Source organism: Lytechinus variegatus, chromosome 4 (assembly GCF_018143015.1).
Source record: "Lytechinus variegatus isolate NC3 chromosome 4, Lvar_3.0, whole genome shotgun sequence".
Lineage (NCBI taxonomy): Eukaryota > Metazoa > Echinodermata > Echinoidea > Temnopleuroida > Toxopneustidae > Lytechinus > Lytechinus variegatus.
In genome coordinates this window covers 58157749-58176200 of record NC_054743.1, presented here as the reverse complement: position 1 = coordinate 58176200, position 18452 = coordinate 58157749, and the positions used below count along the sequence as shown (strand labels likewise).

Below are 18452 nucleotides of genomic sequence, written 5' to 3'. Positions count from 1 at the left end.
TCTTAACACCAAAATTATAAAAATACAATCCTATAAAAACCTGATGTCTTTTTGTCTCCAAGTCTCACCGAATCTCTTTGTCTCATAGTCAATTTTTCAGTCTCTTAATTACTCATTCCTACGTCTATAATTCTTTCCATCATGTTCATAGAGTCTGTTTGTACTGTTGTTCCATGCTACTGAATGTATCTTTGTCTTTTTGTATCAAATTATCTCTTTGCATATCGATACTCACCCCTGCGTTGTTTCTTTACACCATGTTAATACAGTCCGTTCGTACTGTTGTTCCATACTACTATCAGTATCTTTCAGGACAGCTTTGGCCTATGAAAATGAAAAAATATATTTATGTATATATAATTTAAACAAATGGAAATATTTCAATCAACATGTGATTTAACAAAGGAAAAACAAAAAAACTATGAAATACATACACATAACATAACTTTTACTGGGTCAAATGATTTAGGACCACAGAAAACTGTTTGACTTTAATAGGAGGAATTCAACCTAGAAGAGGTATATGACACTAAATTTTTTCCATTATTTGAATTATAGAGGGTCGACTTATCCTAGTTTACCTGTACCTTATATTCATACTAAGAGAGGAAAACAATATGAACAAAGCCTACAGGAATCATAGAACGCAGTAGTTACAGGTCAACCCATTGCCGACTACATGAAGCCTATGGGAACATTACAAAATTCACTAGTCAACAGGTAAAACCCACTGCTCATTTGAACAGGGTGATCCTATCCTGGACAAAGTCAATGGGAGAATTCAGTAGTCAAGAGATTAACCTATTGCCTACTGGAACCCAGTAATCTATGAACACAGCCTATGGAATCACAGAATTCAGTAACAAACAGGTTAAAGTGATTGGTTAACATTGGTTTGACTTTTAAAAAATCTGAGCTAGAAGGTCACACTTGTCACCTGTGTGTGTGATATGTTACAAAAATGAAGCCCAGAAAAAATTGCGTTCGAAAATAATTATTTAGTGCTTCAAAAATTGAAATATAAAGTGTCCGGAAACACCATCTTAATTTCAACCCATACACTTATGTGTACTATTTAGGTGTCTATAAGACGCTTATTTACGAAATCAGGGTTTGCCTTGTAGTTTTAGCTTTTCATTCTCAATAATGGTTGTTTTCAGGGTTTATTAGTTCTAATACATGCACTTGTACACATGTTTCATCTTGGTTTGAGAAATTTTTAAATGAGCTGCTCACAAAGCTAAACAATACATTTAACCAATTGCCTACTGGAACCAGTGGCCCATAACACAAAACTTAGCAATGATCGTAGAACATTTTTCTACCATTGATTGCATTGACTACAATGCACAATCCATCGCGAAAATCAAGCTTACGACTAATCGCTAACCTTTGTGTTACAGAACCCAGGTGATCCCTGTACAAAGCCTATGGAAATAACAGAATTCAGCGGTCAAGAGGTTAATCAAGAAAGGTTTGGATACTCACCTCCCAGTGAGCAATGATGCTCCAGACGAGACCGAGGGTTAGCTTTGGGTTGCCATCAACGATATCATTACTGCTAATATTTACTAATCGAACCTGAAAGAAAAAAAATGTATATCTTATACCCCTTTCATAAACCCAATTATGCGGCTAATAGCAGCATAATTTGGTCGTAAAATTTGAGGAGGACCAGAGTTATCTGCATTATTTTGATGCTGCTATTATCCGCATAATAGCAGCATCGGGACAAGATTTTGAGTTTATGAACGCATTTCCAAATAATGCGGATAATTGCCATGGAGCGGTCACAAGGTCACCCTTTTCCAACACAACCGGATCAGAGGGGGCGTGTCCAGTTGTTATGATGATTATCCGCCTTTTTCAGGACGGGCGCCCGTAAAAATAATGCGGCTTATTTTCGGAGTTTGTGAACGCAATTTTTATTGAATTTTCCGCATTACTCTTAGGTGGCTAATTGGAGGATAGGTTTATGAAAGGGGTATTAGATATTCATAGAATATAGTCAAACTGCTAATAAAGCACTATTCACTAGGAATAAAAGCAGTTTAGTCTACTTCTTATATACTTGAACCAATTTGGTCTACCATTAATTAAGTCTGATTGCCATTTGGTCTACATCATCCTTGGTCTAGTTCTCATTTAGTCTAATTGTCATGTAGCCTAATGTACAGTTGAATGCAATTTGTTGATTTATTAATTTTTTTACTTCGACAAATGAAAATTTAGTTCATAAAGTGTTCATCTATATAAACTAAGTAATGTCAGACCAGGTGGATATTAGAACAGTTTGGTGAAGCCTACATGTAACTGGAAATTTGAGAGACTGGAAAACGGGCTAAATGGCATTTAGACCTAATGGTTAAAAGAGGAACTGGTTCTAGACAAACTAAGATTAGACCAAGTGGGATGAGACCAAATGGAAAGTTGACCAAGTGAGGGGTAGACTAAGTGGCGATTTACTGTAAAGACATTCTTGACCAATGGGACACCATGTCTAGACAGTTCTTAGACGAATTGGTTGAAGATAAACTAGGATTAGACCAAACGGAAAGAAGACGAAGTGGGGGTTGACCAAGTGGCTATTTACTGTAGAGACATTCTTAACTAATGGGACACCATGTCTAGACAGTTCTTAGACGAATTGGTTGAAGATAAACTAGGATTAGACCACTTGGGATGAGACCAAACGGAAAGAAGACGAAGTGGGGGTTGACCAAGTGGCTATTTACTGTAGAGACATTCTTAACTAATGGGACACCATGTCTAGACAGTTCTTAGACGAACTGGTTGAAGATACACTAGCATTAGCCCATATGGGATGAGACCAAATGAAAAGGAGACCAAGTGGGGGTTGACCAAGTGGCGATTTACTGTAGAGACATTCTTGACCAATGGGACACCATTTCTAGACAGTTCTTCGATGAACTGGTTGAAGATACACTAGGATGAGACCATATGGATGAGACCAAATGAAAAGTAGACAAAGCGGGGGTTGACCAAGTGGCAATTTACTGTAGAGACATTCTTGACCAATGGGACACCATTTCTAGACAGTTCTTAGACGAACTGGTTGAAGATAAACTAGGATTAGACCACTTGGGATGAGACCAAATGAAAAGGAGACAAAGTGGGGGTTGACCAAGTGGCAATTTACTGTAGAGACATTCTTGACCAATGGGACACCATGTCTAGACAGTTCTTAGACGAACTGGTTGAAGATAAACTAGGATTAGACCATATGGATGAGACCAAATGAAAAGTAGACCAAGTGGGGGTAGACTAAGTAGCGATTTACTGTAAAGACATTCTTGACCAATGGGACACCATTTCTAGAGTTACTTCTTGGACAGACTGGTTGAAGAAAAACTAGGATTAGACCATATGGGATGAGACCAAATGAAAAGGAGACCAAGTGGGGGTAGACCAAGTGGCTATTTACTGTAAAGACATTCTTGACCAATGGGACACCTTGTCTAGACAGTTCTTAGACGAACTGGTTGAAGATAAACTAGGATTAGACCACTTGGGATGAGACCAAATGAAAAGTAGAGGAAGCGGATGTAGACCAATTACAATTTATCCTCAATATACAGCAAATTGAGTCTGAAACGGAGTATTCAGCAAGTGAAACACACCAAAAAACCAATATGAAAATAAACTGATCTAAAGTTACTAAGATCTTCATAGTACAATAATTACCATAAGTTTTGTTTCATGTCTTGTTGATGTTTTTTATGTTTCTGTTTTTGTTTTATTTGTTTTTATTCTATTGCTATTTGCCCCATCCATATATTGCAATTATTTTAAGAATTTATTTATTATGGGTGTGTGCGTTTTAACAAGCCTTCTCCTGGCTTTTTAGTACACTCCTGTTTCCCATTCATTTATCTTTCGTCTTGTTTTTATATTGTTTCAATGATTTGGCAATAATACTTTGATTATTACTTTCGTCTGTATTTATTTATGTTTCAATGATATGTTTTTTATTTTTATTGTCTCTTTGTTTGTACATGATCATGCCTTGTATTTTTAATGAATTGGAAATAAATGCTGAATTGAATTGAAAAAGAATGTGGACCCATTGAGCACCTGGGTGGGGCATGGCAAATATAAATTAATGCCTACTTTACAAGTACAGAGCCTGTCATAGAGAAAGTGAGAAATAAGAGAGTAAAAGATAGCGAATGATGGAGAAATACAGAGAGATAGACAGAGAGAGGCAGAGAGGGAGAGATGGAGAAAGAAGACAGAATAATGTATGAGAGGATGAGAGCGTCAGAGAGACAGGCCTGTATTCTGACGTCAGGTTTAACTTAGACCATGGTCTAACTCTGTGCTAAAATTATGGGAAGCCAAAAAGTGCAATTTTGTGTGTTTCTTCACATACCATTCATTACCCTGTTTTCCTTATTATTTTTTGTCTTAATTGTACAACTGTCATTGTTGTTTTTACTCTATGAAATTAATTCACTACGTATTTTACCCTGATTTTTAAGAGATGTGAAATAAATGAATTTGAATTTATGTTTACTGTGCTCTTTCCCCGATTCCTCGATGGTGACGACAATCATCTATTTACACTTCCTAGGCAATTATGAAATGATTTGAGAGCCAAATGAGCTGGAATATTATATCTCTACTGTTAGTGATTTAGGTAACAATTGGCTATCCATACTTAAACCACAACTTTAAACCCCGAGTGTAAGTTAAACCCGACTTCAGAATATGCGCCATTGAGAAAAAGAGAACGAAAAGTAGAGAGGGAGGGAGAGAGACAAAGAAAGAGAAACAGAGAGAGAAAAAGAGAGAAGCCTATAGAAGTCCAATCTCAGCATGATGGATTATAGAAGGTTATAGAATGGGTCTGTGTTTACTAAACATTGCATCAAAGCATGACGTTAATCAGTCGAGTGATGGCTACAGTCACAGCTACTGGACACATCCACACTGCAAAACAAAGCGAGTGGCAATCGAGCAAAGCGAGTGAGTGAAATTTTTTTCATATAAAACAAAAATCTTATTTCATGATAAATTCTTGTTAAAATATTCAAAATATGATATATTCAATCCTTTTTCCTTTCAATTCCTTTATTATCCTTTCATCCCTCTTTTTCATTTTTTTTCACCATGGTCGTAGAATTTGTTTTTTTTTTAGGTGGGGGTGGTCCAGTGCACCTACCCCTGCCCCCCCCCCATCTATACACCACTGAAACAAAGCAATTTGATACAAAGTGACTGAATACTCTTTGCAAAGTCATCACAGTTAGTATTGGTACATGCAGTAGGACTCACTGTAGAACTTGAAGTAGTCATTGTGGAAGCCATAATTACAGCAGTATAATATTAGTGGTAGTGGTAGTGGTAGTACTGGTAGTGGTAGTGGTAGTGGTAGTAGTAGTAGTAGTAGTAGTGGTAGTGGTAGTGGTAGTGGTAGTGGTAGTAGTAGTAGTAGTAGTAGTAGTAGTAGTAGTAGTAGTAGTAGTAGTGGTAGTGGTAGTGGTAGTGGTGGTAGTAGTAGTGGTAGTGGTAGTGGTAGTGGTAGTGGTAGTAGTAGTAGTAGTGGTAGTGGTAGTGGTAGTGGTATTGGTGGTAGTAGTAGTAGTAGTGGTAGTGGTGGTAGTAGTAGTAGTAGTAGTAGTAGTAGTAGTAGTAGTAGTAGTAGTAGTAGTAGTAGTAGTGGTAGTAGTGGTAGTAGTAGTAGTAGTAGTGGTAGTAGTAGTAGTAGTAGTAGTAGTAGTAGTAGTAGTAGTGGTAGTGGTAGTGGTAGTGGTAGTAGTAGTAGTAGTAGTGGTAGTAGTAGTAGTAGTAGTAGTAGTGGTAGTGGTAGTGGTAGTGGTAGTGGTAGTAGTAGTAGTAGTAGTAGTAGTAGTAGTAGTAGTAGTGGTAGTAGTGGTAGTAGTAGTAGTAGTAGTAGTAGTAGTAGTAGTAGTAGTAGTAGTGGTAGTGGTAGTAGTAGTAGTAGTAGTAGTAGTAGTAGTAGTAGTAGTAGTAGTAGTGGTGGTGGTAGTAGTAGTAGTGGTAGTAGTGGTAGTGGTAGTAGTAGTAGTAGTAGTAGTAGTAGTGGTGGTGGTAGTAGTAGTAGTAGTAGTGGTAGTGGTAGTAGTAGTGGTGGTGGTAGTGGTAGTAGTAGTAGTGGTAGTAGTAGTAGTAGTAGTAGTAGTGGTGGTAGTGGTAGTAGTAGTAGTAGTGGTAGTGGTAGTAGTAGTGGTAGTGGTGGTAGTAGTAGTAGTAGTAGTGGTAGTGGTAGTGGTAGTGGTAGTAGTAGTAGTAGTAGTAGTAGTAGTAGTAGTAGTAGTGGTAGTGGTAGTGGTAGTGGTAGTGGTAGTGGTAGTGGTAGTGGTAGTGGTAGTGGTAGTGGTAGTGGTAGTGGTAGTAGTGGTAGTGGTAGTGGTAGTGGTAGTGGTAGTAGTAGTAGTAGTAGTAGTAGTAGTAGTAGTAGTAGTAGTAGTAGTAGTAGTAGTAGTAGTAGTAGTAGTAGAAAGTAGTAGTAGTAGTAGTAGTAGTAGTAGTAGTAGTAGTAGTAGTAGTAGTAGTAGTAGTAGTAGTAGTAGTAGTAGTAGCTGTAGTAGTAGCAGTAGTAGTAGTAGTAGTAGTAGTAGTAGCAGCAGCAGCAGTAGCAGCAGCAGTAGCAGCAGCAGCAGTAGTAGTAGTAGGATTAGTAGTTGTTGTTATTGTTGTTAGAAGTAAATAGACTTCAAGTAATAGAAGTAGTCATAATTGTTGCAGTACACGTAGTAGCAGTATATATGTAGTATTTGTACCGATGAGTTAGCTTTTTTGCACAGAAACACATTTGCTAAATTAAAATCTGAAATTACATTTTTTAGACAAAAATCTCATTATGATGACATAAATCCAAGTGGTTAATCGTTCATCAATCAACCTTTTGCCAATTCTTTACTCTCTAGAGTATCCCTCTCTATGATCAAATTTCTGTGTTCTGCAGAGAAAGCGCAAGGCCGATAACGGAAACAAGACCGAGGGATTATAGCTTGCCCCATGTGGCGACAGATCCATTCTCATCCTGCTGCTTCCGTGCATGCTTGATGAAGCCAAATCATGAAAGTCTATTTGATTGAATAAATGTAGCAGAGGGTTTGATTCAACAGAATGATGCTTTGGGGAAAGATTCGCTTTTTGACGTAATCTTCTTTCATCCTCTAAAAATAAGCAGTCCATTTGAATGTCAGCTGCAGAGAGTTCTGATTTCTTTTTTTTTAATTATGAAAAAAGCAAAGAAATGTAATTTTTCTAAGGTTTCCCAAATCTATCAGAGTTGTAGAGGTGTTGTGGCTTAGTGGATAAGTCGCTGGACTTTGAACCACAAGGTCCGGGTTTCAAATTCCACCGCAGCACTCGTGTCCATTGGCAAGGCGTTTATCTACATTTGTCATTCTTCACCCAGGTGCAGAAAGTAGGTACCCTGTAGGAAGGAATTCCTTGAATGTTTGATCGTCCAGTCTGGATAGCCATGCTAAAGCTGGGGAAATATTATGCAGCGCTTCATAAAAATTTGTATTATATAATCAATAAATTATTATTATAATTATCATTATTACAACTATTACTACTATAGTTATTATTATCATAATCATTACTATTATTACTATTGATATTATTATCACAAATTATTATCATCATCATTATTACTATCATTTACTATCGCAAATCTATTACAGACACAATAATGATGGAAAATTTATTCCATTTCCATTCTTGCCAGACATAATTAATCTTGAAAGCGGAAACTCTGAAGTTACTCTCCTTTTTAAACATGGCGATTTCAACATGAGGCTTTAAACACCTCAAGGCTGGAAAACGTTTTTTCTTCAAAGCAGCTCGCTCAGGGCCTCTCTGTCTGCATGTTGATATAAGACGTACAAATCTGCGCTAGAATAAATATACCTCCCACAACGATGGCTGACCAGCATATTATTAGCTTATCACACCGAGCTAGCAGCCTGAAGACATCAGTTTATGACCAAACAAAAAAATTCCTCTCAATATATCTTGACTACCATGGTTTATTACATGCAAGAGTAGGCTTAGAGACAGAAAAGGTTTGTAATATGCTGTCAAATTTACAATATGGACAAGATAAAAGAAACCTTTTGGATTCGAATTTAAAGCCAAAATATTTCAATTCGAAGCCAACAGATTTCAATTTAAATATTTTGAAATTCAAAAGTTAATCCTTATATTTAAAAATAACTCTAATAGCTGGTCACTAGTCATACCCAATTTGGATTTATTTTCAATTCTTGAAATTTAGAGTGGAAAATGAAATAAAGATTCTATTTTGTCTGTTTGCACCTAGAACACATATCTCTGGTAATCCTCATTCATTCTTTAATACCCCGCGATACTGATATTTCTTTTTTGAATCAATAGACCTACGTTTAAATCCCATTTTACAAAATTCACCTTTTATGGCTTCCCGTTGCATAGAAATCCTTCCAAACAATATCATGAAGAAGGATAGCGAGAAGGGCAGCGGACACACGACGAAAATATACCTTCTCCCTTGAGACTGGAGAATTGAGTTCAAGTCTTTTCAAAGCTACCCTTATGGGCTGGGAAGGGATCGGGTTGAGGCTTGGCGATGCTTAGCAATGGCAGCATAAAAAAGCTGCATGTTTTAATAGCCCAGATACCCCGGATAAGATATTTACATTCTACTGCACTATGGGTGCATTAAGCTGGAATCATGATTTGAATGATGAATAGAAAAATATTTCTGCAGATTCATGGTAAATAAATAATAATATAGGTTTGAGAGCGCTAATATCCACCTCGCTAGGTGATCACGTCGCTCCTATATTACCCCGGCTAAGCTAGTCTACCAATTCTGGTGCGCACAGCTTTATGTGGAATTACTTCCTGCCGGTACCTCACCTGGGTTGAGTGCAGCAGTGTGGATAAATTTCTTGCTGAAGGAAAACACACCATGTGTAGGATTCGAACCCATGACCCTTTGTTTAAAAGGAGAGAGTCAGAACCACTAGACCACGATGCGCCCATGGTTGCGTTAAGTCAGAAGTAAAAGTAAACCGATCTGAGACCTCGAATCTCAAACTTGAAACGCAGGAATAGGGCGCATGGAAAGACGTTTCTGCACTTTTGAAAATAGTCGCATAAACGTAGCAGTGATTTGAATCAAGATACTACGATGTCATTGTATCAGTCTATTTTTGTGTTCATGTCATACTCTTTTGTATTCTCTGCCTTTTTTATAACTTCTCTCTAAATGAGAGTGGATTCCAAATTAAAACATGCGAGATTCTTTGTAAATCATTTGTAACAGTCATTCAGTATCTATTGTTTGTAATCTGTCATGAGTGAACACGTCTCAACTATTTGGTCTTAAATCAAAGGAGACATTTATTTCCCTATTACTATTGGTGTTGAATTGAAAACAGGCTTCATTTTGCTGGTGCACTCTGTAGACAAGGACACACCGCAATATACTTACATGTATAAACCCTTTGCATTTTCAAGCTAAACACACAACTTTTAACATTTAACAAACCATCGGTCGGCATAAATTACAGTTTCAATCGCAGAAACGGACAATACCAGAATCAAGCATGCATTTACCCGCTCTAAACCAAATTTCCATACTCTCTCAAATGCAGAAATGCCGAAGGCTTATGATATTTCTCCATGAAGTATAAAGCCTGGCGTAAAATAAAAAAGACGGAGATGGAGGATTTCTCCTTAACTAAGGAGGCTGATTATTCAAAGGTTTTCGTAATTAAAAAGTAGAGCTCTAGGAAGCTCAGTATGCGAAAGCAGGGGGAGGCATTTCATGAAACCAACAGTCAGTAATTCTTATAGACTATTGTTATAAGCTACTAAAAATCCTTGCATCTGATTGGCTCAGAGCAAGTTAGGGGGTGGAAATTGATCACAAAACTGTTCCTGAAATGGTCCCCATTCACAACCTACTTTGATGATTTGTTAGCGTTGTAATGATCAATTATCAATCGGTTTCAACAGATGAAGGCAAGCAGCCATTTCCAACGGCTAAACTTGTTTTCAAGTGACAGTCGTATAGCTTCATCCAAGAAGTGTATTTTCTAGTGATGGTTGCACAGTTTAAAACATGCATCCATTCAATAAACCAAGGCTCTACACTATTTTTCTTGATGGCCCGAATGGTCCACCAGAATGATCGATGTCACATTCTTGGTGGCCCGCAAGACAAATTCGGTGTTCCTAATCTAATAGAAAAAATTACAACTTTGGTGAGCTAAACTGGACAACCAAGTGTGGGCTTTTGTAGAATTGTGGTGGCCCTCCTCTCAATATTGGTTGCCCCGGGCCATCGGGCCACTGCTAATGTCGAGCCCTGAATAAACTAAGTCAAAAGATGCTTACTTTGTTCTGATGCAACACCTGAAGAGCTCTATTGACGTTGTTCAGTTGATGTACTCGCATAAAACCCCGCTCCCGTTTCTGGAGAAAATGAAACGAAGGTATTGCTGACATTTACAAAGTGGCCATCAATATTAGCAATGAATACTTTTAAAAATGCAAGGGCGTGAATTTCAAAATTGGCAAACACAAGAAAACATATGTAAGAAACATATATATGTTAAACATGTACTCAAATGCAATATCAAATGAAAAATATCAATTGCAAATTTCATGAGGTAGCATGTTAGCAATTATCATAGATCACATATATACTTTTACAATGCAATCAATTACATGACTTGATTGCTCATTCCTGAAATGCTTCCCATGAAGTGGAGAATGTGTATACAACATGCATTTTATTGAGAGGCAATAGGTCCATCTACTGAAACTCCTACAGGAGTATTTATTTCAAAATCAAGTCCATTGTCTGACTTGATTCCTCTTTGTTAAAATGCTCCCCAGGGAGTGGAGGATGCCCATAAAAATAATGTGCATAGGCCTATATCAATGAGTTGGCATTTTTACATCTACTAAAGATCACATATATTTTTCAGAATCCAAATTCCAATATTTAAAACAACTTGATTCCTTTTGCAGAAACATTCCCCAGGGAAAGGAGGTTCTGCATACAAATAATATTCATAGGTATAAGTTAATAAGTTAATGAGGTTGCATTTCACATGTACTGTAGATCCCATATACTGTCACAATAAATTACATGATTTGATTGCTCATTCCAGAAATGTTCCCCAAGAAGCGGAGACTGTGCATACAATATGCCTTTAATTTAGAGGCAATGCATGTATGTCCTTGTACTGAAGCTCCTACAGGTGTACATATTTCAAAATCCAGTTTATTGTCTGACTTGATTCATCGTTGTTAAAATGCTCCCCAGGGAGTGGAGGTTGCAAAAAACGTGCATAGGCCTACATGAGTTAGCATTTTCACATCTACTGTAGACACATAAATTTTGTCAGCATCCAATCTTTCCGACTTGAATTTTTTTAAAGCAATGTTCCACAGGGAGTGGAAGTTGTACATACAAATGATATGCAAAGACATAATACGAGGTGACATTTCACATCTACTATAGATCACACGTATTTCTTTTTAATCCAATCTGTACAACTTGATTCCCCTGGAGTGGAGGTTGCGCTAAAATATAATAGAAAAATATTAATGAGGTAGTATTTTCACATCTACTATAGATCACATACATTATTTTCAGAATCCAATATCAAATACTTGATTCCTTTTGCAGAAAAGTTACCCCTGAAGTGAAGGATGTGCTTACAGATAATGTGCATGGGAAGCATTTTCACATCTCCAACAGATCACATACATTTTTAAGAATCGGAATTCCAATCTTTTAAATGACTGGATTCCTTTTTCTGAAATATTCCCCAGGGAGTGGAGATCGTTCATACAACGTCTATATAATATCTAAGGGAGCATCTTCACATCAACTACAGATCACATACATTCTTTTCACAATTTCCTCTATGAAAATTTGATTAGTCATTGCCAAATTGCTCCCCAAGGGGTGGAGGGTGTGCATACTGTACATTTATGAGGTATATATGTTCACATCCATGGGTTGGGTGCACTCCTATGCAGGGTTTGGGCGGGTTTACCCATTTCATCCAATATCCACTTGGCCTAACATCACTTAATATATAAGGTTTGTCTATAAACCAAATTTTCAGTTCACAAGGTGGAAATAATTATAGTTGGCGTGTTGTCCACAAGGGAGAAATTAGACCAACTGAAAATAAGACTAAATGAGAATAAGGCTAATTGGGTATTATACCAAGTGTGGTGTACATGTACGCATTGATTGCAAATAGATAGGAGACCAAATGGTAGGTACACTGATGATTAAACCTAGGTTTAAACCTACCCTAAACAGAATTTTGCGCCGCACTTCTATGGAATGCTTGGCTCTATAATATTTATTCCATATTTGTAGCAATGTATCAATAAATTCATTAAAATTCATGATTTTGTATCTTCCTTTTCTCCCCATTTCATTACTCAATTAATTCCCACAACTTTTTGTAAGAGGATAATAATAGTTACATGTATTAAATTACATGGTGAATTAGTTGACAACTGGCACTCCACAAAGTTTGGTCTAATTTAACCCAGGGTTAACTAAGGCTGTGTTTATGCTTCTACTTTTCAGGCCAGAATCAGCGTTTCCAAACGTGATAAGTCCAAAACACGGTTGCGTCCATGCTTACTTTCATTTAAACGCTGTTTCAAAACGCCGATCGTAAACTCACAAAAAGGTGCGTTTGTAAACGTTGTTTGACCAGAATCAGGCTTTCTGGGGAAGTATAAACAGAACCACGATAGTAAACGTGTTTAAATGACGTCATTTGGTACATGCTTCCGGTGAGATGAAAATCCGCGGGCAAATACAGTCGTATTGCTCCATGTTATCTCCACGTAATAACAACAATCGGGAAAAAAACTTTCGAAAAAAGGCGCGCCCAATTTGACCTCGCTTTACGATGCAAAGCCAGCTGGAGATCATGATTTGCTCTGAAAAGTTAAGCATAAACAGCACTCCCAGAACCACGTTTACGATCGGCGTTTTGAATCGACGTTTGAAATTGCTGATTCTGTCCCCGTAATGGAAGCATAAACACACCCGAAACCATAGCTATCAGAATACCGCCAAATGCGTTTAGCCCAAGTGGTACCCCTACAGAAATTTCCAAGCTTGCGGGAAGCGTGCGACTAGCTTGCGCAAGCTTGCGGCATGCTAGTAACTAGCATGCGGTTAGCTTATTAAGCGTGTGATATGCGTGCAGAGTAATAGTTAAGCGATCTTTTAGCGAGCAGGGACTGTTCGCTAGCATGCACTCGCTTATTAAGCGAGTGCCCTGCTAGTCGCATGCTAGTTACTAGCAAGCGGCACGCTTAAATTTCGGTAGGGGTATACTATTACACTACCTGAGAAATATTCCACCTGCTTGTAGTTAGACAAGTACGCAAGCACAGACCCTGATTGACACATTGATCAACAAATAATAATAATAATAATAATAATACTCAATACTTGTAACACGCTTTTCCCAAATGGCCCAAAGCGCTCACAATTTCAGTTAACATATAAAAGCAACCACCTTGTTCTTACACCTGGGTCTCCATACAAAGACTAGCACATATACATAGAGGGCCTGCACTAAACAAGGCATTATAGGATGCACATTCAGACCCGTTACTCAAGTGAAGGGTTTGCACATCAGACTATAGTTAGACCGAGCGAAAAATATAACCACCCACTGGATGAAATGATTGCACTTTTGTGCTGGCACATATCGCATTCTTCATGATAACACCTGTGTGGATGTAAAATGATTGATTGGTTCAAGTTGGTACTTTTCTTATCCCTCTCACCAGTCATTTCACAATTGATTGATTTCTCGACTGTACACAAAAACCCTTCACAAAAAATCTATAATGTCATTAAAAATGAGAAAATGTGATATAAGTGTATGCAATATGGATACCTTGGATACTTGAAAGTGTTATTCGATCCGCATGTCGTTTATGAAATTGATTATCAAAATACAATATATATACAAGGGATTTTCACCTGCTTAGCATTAATCAGGCAAAGTTAAAACTTATTTCCACCGTGGCTTGACATTGACTCTCCATGTCTGCAGTGTAAATTGGCCTCCTAATTTGGGGAGGAGTTGAAGCTTGTTTACATGTACATGTAGCACATGCATGAAATAGGAAGGGAAGCAGATGGTTATAGGAATAATGCATTCCGCGGAGTTGTTTAGCAAGTATGCAGTGCACGAGAGGTTTCTTCTGAGCATGCGCACTCCACACGAGCCAGAGGCGAGTGTGGAGTGTGCACGCGAAGAAGAAACCTCGAGTGCACTGCATATCGCTGAAAAACGACGGTTAAATGCGTTATTCCTTTTATAAGATTGCTAAGTAATTTCGAACGCAATTTTAAGCACCTTATATGAGAAAGAAATCATGAAATAGATCTAAATCAAATATCAAAAATTTTTTAAATTGCACTTGCCGTGGGTTAGACAATTTGGGTGCGCGAAAGTCGCATGGGCGTGCAGGGATAGACACTTTTCGTGAATGATCACGTGGTACGCTTTGACCAATCAGCAAGCTGCAAATTATTTAGTCATCTTATAATTCTGTTTTTCTCTCAATTATAATTTCATTTTCACTTCAGCCTCCACCATTAAGTCTATTCAGGGATCAGTTTATCACTGTGATTTCAAATCAGAACCGAGGTTCATTTCGTGGAATATTCGCCCTAACTCTTATACCCCTTTCAAACTATGCCTCTTCATTTTTTCCCCGGCGAACTTCTCCGGCACGCATCCAGAACACGATATTCAGAGTTTGGATTAATTTTGTCAGGTGACAATATCACACCCACGACAGGAAGAGCTAATTTGATTTTACTATAATATAAATGTTGTTGGAAAGCAATCAATAGTCCAGATTAATTATATAAAACCACAGCTCCTACTATTTTTTGGAATGCATACCGACAGTTCATATTCTCTAGGTCAAACTGTAAATTACAGAACCCAAAAGAAGCAAGGGACGCTGAATGACAAGCTGTGATAGGTTGTCGAGGTAAACAAATCATGACTTAGTCTGTTAGGTTGGTTAATTATTATTTCTCAAAATGCTCTCCTGAGCAAACAAAACTTTTGTGGATAACTGACAGAAATCAAACGAACAGTTCAGTGAGGGGACAGAGTTTGGGATGAATCCAGGAAAAATGCGACATATGTTGGTTTTTACCCATCTCGGAGCACCAGGGAAGCGTTTCACAAAAAACAAATAATCAGTAATTTTACACTGAGAATTGTTATAAGCTACTGAAATCCCTGCATCTGATTGGCTGAGACCTAAGTTGTCAGTGAAAATCATTGACTGTTTGCCTCATGAAATGCTCCCCAGGAGAAGAAATGACATATGTTGGTGGTAACCCATCCCGGTGCACCAGGGGTAATCCAATTGATGAGGAAATGTTCCAACATCAGGAGGGGGAGCATTGGCACCTTCCCCGTTGAAAATAAATACCTGGGTGGAACATGCACACCTTCCCATTCAACAGAAATATCTAGGTTTTTTTCTTATCGGAAATTCCATCCTCATCATTTGATCAGGCACCCAATAAAAAACAACTTATAAGTAAAAATGCATGTTTACAAGCTGCATCGGCTCGCAGTTCAGAACCGCGAGCCGGTGCAGAATCTGATTTATTTGCTGCGTGTAAACGCAATTAACTTGCATCGGCTCTCAGAGCAGAATCAGCAAATTATGCACCACCAAAGTAATAGGTGCAGAACCACGAGCCGATGCAGAATCAGCCTTTTTTATGTTTAAACAGAAAGCGGATTCTGCATCATCAATTGGCGCGCATTTCATTTAATTTACCATTATGATGTACTGGTAAGAGCACAGATCCAGCGTTGTCCTTATCATGACATTTATAGTTGGTGCATGGATTATTTCAGGTGTTTGCCACGCGAGCTGATTCAGCACCAAGTGCTGTGACAGCTTGTAAACACGGTGCAAGATAAACCAAAAGCCGATGCCGAGGCACGTGTAAACACATTAATTATCATTTTGAGGTCTGAAAATGTTTTTCACAGTTTACAGGCATTTTTCCTGATAGGGTAGGTGTGAATGCATGATTTTGGGGAAAGATTCTAACCAGCTCAACCCAAACCAGCTGAGAATGCTGGATGACAGATGGAATCTGAGATGAAAATGGGGATCAGGACCAGCAGGATTTGGAATGGCAGATGATAGGATAAAGGAACATAAAGAGATAGTATGAATGGTTGAAAATAATACATATATATACATGTACATATAGCACCTTGCATCTGTAGGTCAAGACTAGATATATTACATGTTCAAGTTATCCTATTTAGTCATTTAGCACTTAGAAATACAATATAATAATATATCAACATCATTACATAAAATTACATCAAAAGACATATGAAATATTTGATAGCAATCCTCCCACTGCATCAGCTGGTGGCCAGAGAAGAGAGCAAATTCAGTCACTTTTACAATGAACAATATAACGATGGATGTCTGTTAAAAAGAACACCATGTAATGTTGTACGTCTTCTGGGACCCGTAACACAAAGCATAGCAATGATCATAGGACATTCTTCTATGACTGATTACATTGACTACAATATACAATCAATCATGGAAATCAAGCGTACGATTAATCACTAACCTTTGTGTTACAGGACCTTGGTCTTAAAAAGATCACAAGTTACAGAGATAATAATTTGGTCATTTGAAAAAAAAAAAAAGTTTTACTAGAACCATTTGGAGTCACATTCAGTTGATGTAGAAATTAATGTATGGGACTACCACAAAATATTGGCTCATCAGTTTCAGAAAAAAACAATAACATGAAAGTGGGAATATTGATGAGTGATAATTTACAATGGACTACTTTGATATTCTCCCTGAATAAAATAATCTGAAAATTGAAAGCTCACAAACCTGTCACATACAAAATGGTTCATTACTTTCCAAAGTTCTTAGCAAAAAATTATCTCTGGCAAAGGCTTCACTGGTTTGACAGGAAATAAATAAATCACAATGCACTGACCAAAATGAAAACCAGATATTAACAGACAAGGTGATGGAGTGATAGAAGGGTTAATGAAAGAGTTCAGGTTGGGACATTGATGGCAAATGTAAGAGGAAGATGTGGAAAAGGAGCGGATGGATGGAAGAATGAACAAGAGTGTTGCTAAGGCGAGCACATAATACAACCGCCTGTAACAGGGAAAATGGAGTTATTGGTCAAGCAAGAAAAGCGGAAGGTGGCAACTTCACCTTTGACCTTCTGCCCTCAAAATCTAGAGGCTTTCTGGGATCCATGCTAGTAATATACACACCAAAGTATATAAGCCTACGTTGAGTCATACTGAAGTTATTGTGTTTACAAAGAATACCTAACGGACGGAAAGACGGACACCGAGCGTGATACCATAAATACGTCCCGTCTAGGACTGGCGTATAAAAATAAAAGGAATGGTGATTTTGAGATATGCAGATCAAGTAAGAATGCCAGGTGGTGAAAGGAATTCAAGAAAGAGATGATGAGGGAGAAAAGTAGAAATTGGTTTTGGCTTGGAAGTTCAGAGAAGCACAGTTGAAGGAATTCTAATGCTGATGGACAAAAGTTAGACACCGTTCTCACTACGTTCCTGAAATTAGTTTACTGGAAACAAGTTAAACACGTACATGTAGTGAGAACGGTCGAAGCGGTCCTGGAGGCGGTCTTCCAAACCAGTCTAGAAAAATACCTTGCAATGTACATGTAGTTTTCAAGATCGCTTCGCCTCGGTAAACTGGTTTGGGCCCAAGTGAGGACACAACCGTTCTTCGGGAAGTAATCTTCGCACATTTTGAGCGCGCTACTCCATACGCTGCCGTTTCAGATTTTACGCAAGACATGTTACCCCACTGAGAGCGTTTCCATTGCAACAAGATCGCTTTACGTGAAGTGATTTTGAAAAACCACTTTCGTGTGATCAAGTGGGAACGCTAGCAAAGCGATTTCCGAAACTGGTTTCCTGAACCGGTTTCCAGTAAACTAGTTTTAGAAAGCGTAATGAGAACGGTGTCTTAGAAATATATCTAGTCCAGGGTAGTTGAAATTGAAAATATAAACCAAATCACCAAGGACAGAGTTCTTAATCCCTAGTTCCCACTGTCACGATATGCGCCACGACTTAAACGGCGTACTTAATCGTGGAGTATTCTTGGTGATCTTATCAGATCATATCAGATCAGTTGTGGCAAGTGCATTGATTGTACAAAATTTTTTAATGGTTTAACAATTTTCACGATCAGTTATGAAAGGCCAATCATCATAATACGATTTATTCCATTGCGCTCAGTAAAAATGAAGGCGCAATACGCGTATAAGCCTGCTGGCTAAATGCGCAATGCTACCCAAGGTCATGTGCGCGTGT

At 38.0% G+C, this 18452-nt stretch overlaps 1 protein-coding gene across 1 annotated transcript in view; it reads right to left on the bottom strand.

Moving 5' to 3' along the window:
* Window positions 1-18452, bottom strand: part of LOC121413111 (dystrophin-like) — a gene marked incomplete at its 5' end in the record, with an annotated part of 83484 nt that overhangs the window by 44598 nt on the left and 20434 nt on the right. Inside the window, 3 exon segments of the mRNA XM_041605875.1 lie at window positions 236-324; window positions 1489-1581; window positions 10387-10464. Coding sequence (XP_041461809.1) covers window positions 236-324; window positions 1489-1581; window positions 10387-10464 — 260 coding nt within the window.